This window comes from Diaphorina citri, unplaced genomic scaffold, assembly GCF_000475195.1.
Source record: "Diaphorina citri unplaced genomic scaffold, Diaci psyllid genome assembly version 1.1 scaffold13457, whole genome shotgun sequence".
Lineage (NCBI taxonomy): Eukaryota > Metazoa > Arthropoda > Insecta > Hemiptera > Psyllidae > Diaphorina > Diaphorina citri.
Genome location: NW_007390824.1, coordinates 19501 through 20672, shown reverse-complemented (window position 1 = coordinate 20672; position 1172 = coordinate 19501). Strand labels below are relative to the sequence as shown.

General features: G+C 52.0%; 1 protein-coding gene across 1 annotated transcript; it reads left to right on the top strand.

The window, feature by feature from the left end:
- The first annotated feature begins 6 nt into the window (after nucleotides 1–6).
- On the top strand, nucleotides 7–1090 carry LOC103522980 (heat shock 70 kDa protein cognate 4). The gene has a single exon (XM_008488061.3). It carries the CDS (start codon nucleotides 68–70, stop codon nucleotides 1055–1057), a length of 990 nt encoding a protein of 329 aa, XP_008486283.1. The 5' UTR covers nucleotides 7–67; the 3' UTR covers nucleotides 1058–1090.
- Nucleotides 1091–1172: the final 82 nt, after the last annotated feature.

Sequence of the window (1172 nt, the reverse complement as noted above, 5' to 3'; positions counted from 1 at the left end):
TGACTTCTATACAAGTGTGACCCGGGCTCGGTTTGAGGAACTGAACGCTGATCTGTTCCGAGGAACCATGGAACCTGTCGAGAAGTCTCTGCGTGATGCCAAGATGGACAAGGCACAGATCCACGACATTGTGCTGGTCGGTGGCTCAACCCGTATCCCCAAGGTTCAGAAACTCCTGCAGGACTTCTTCAACGGAAAGGAACTCAACAAGAGTATCAACCCGGATGAGGCTGTTGCCTATGGTGCTGCTGTACAGGCCGCTATCCTGCATGGAGACAAGAGTGAGGAGGTTCAGGACTTGCTGCTGCTGGATGTCACTCCTCTGTCACTTGGTATTGAAACCGCTGGAGGTGTCATGACTGCGCTTATCAAGAGGAACACAACCATCCCCACCAAGCAGACACAGACCTTCACCACCTACTCAGACAACCAACCAGGTGTACTTATCCAAGTGTACGAGGGTGAACGTGCTATGACGAAAGACAACAACCTGTTGGGCAAGTTCGAGCTCACCTCCATCCCACCTGCACCTCGAGGTGTGCCTCAGATTGAAGTCACCTTCGATATCGATGCTAACGGTATCCTGAATGTGTCTGCCATCGAGAAGTCGACCGGTAAGGAGAACAAGATCACCATCACCAACGACCGTGGCCGTCTGTCCAAGGAGGACATTGAGCGTATGGTGAACGATGCTGAGAAGTACAAGGCGGAGGATGAGAAACAGAAGGCGGTCATTACGGCTAAGAACTCCCTCGAGTCCTACTGCTTCAACATGAAGAGTACCATGGAAGACGAAAAGCTGAAAGACAAGATCTCCTCAGCTGAGAGAACCCAGATCCTCGACAAGTGCAACGATGTCATCAAATGGCTCGACTCCAACCAGCTGGCCGAGAAGGAAGAGTTCGAAGACAAGCAGAAGGAGTTGGAAGCCATCTGTAACCCGATCATTACCAAACTGTACCAGGCTGGTGGTGCACCAGGCGGGTTCCCTGGTGCGCCAGGAGCTGCACCAGGGGCTGGTGCAGGACCTGGACCTACCATTGAGGAGGTTGACTAAACACATTCCCCCCACCCCCCGTTCTGTCCCCCCTTGGCTGTCTCTTAAAGTAGCTTCTCTCACTTCTTAACTTGTCTTATGTACGTTTCTGACTTAGCTTATCTTACTTGTCATC

Coding starts and splice junctions, on each gene's coding strand:
- LOC103522980 (XM_008488061.3), top strand. CDS start 68: ATGGAACCTGTCGAGAAGTCTCTGCGTGATGCCAAGATGGACAAGGCA.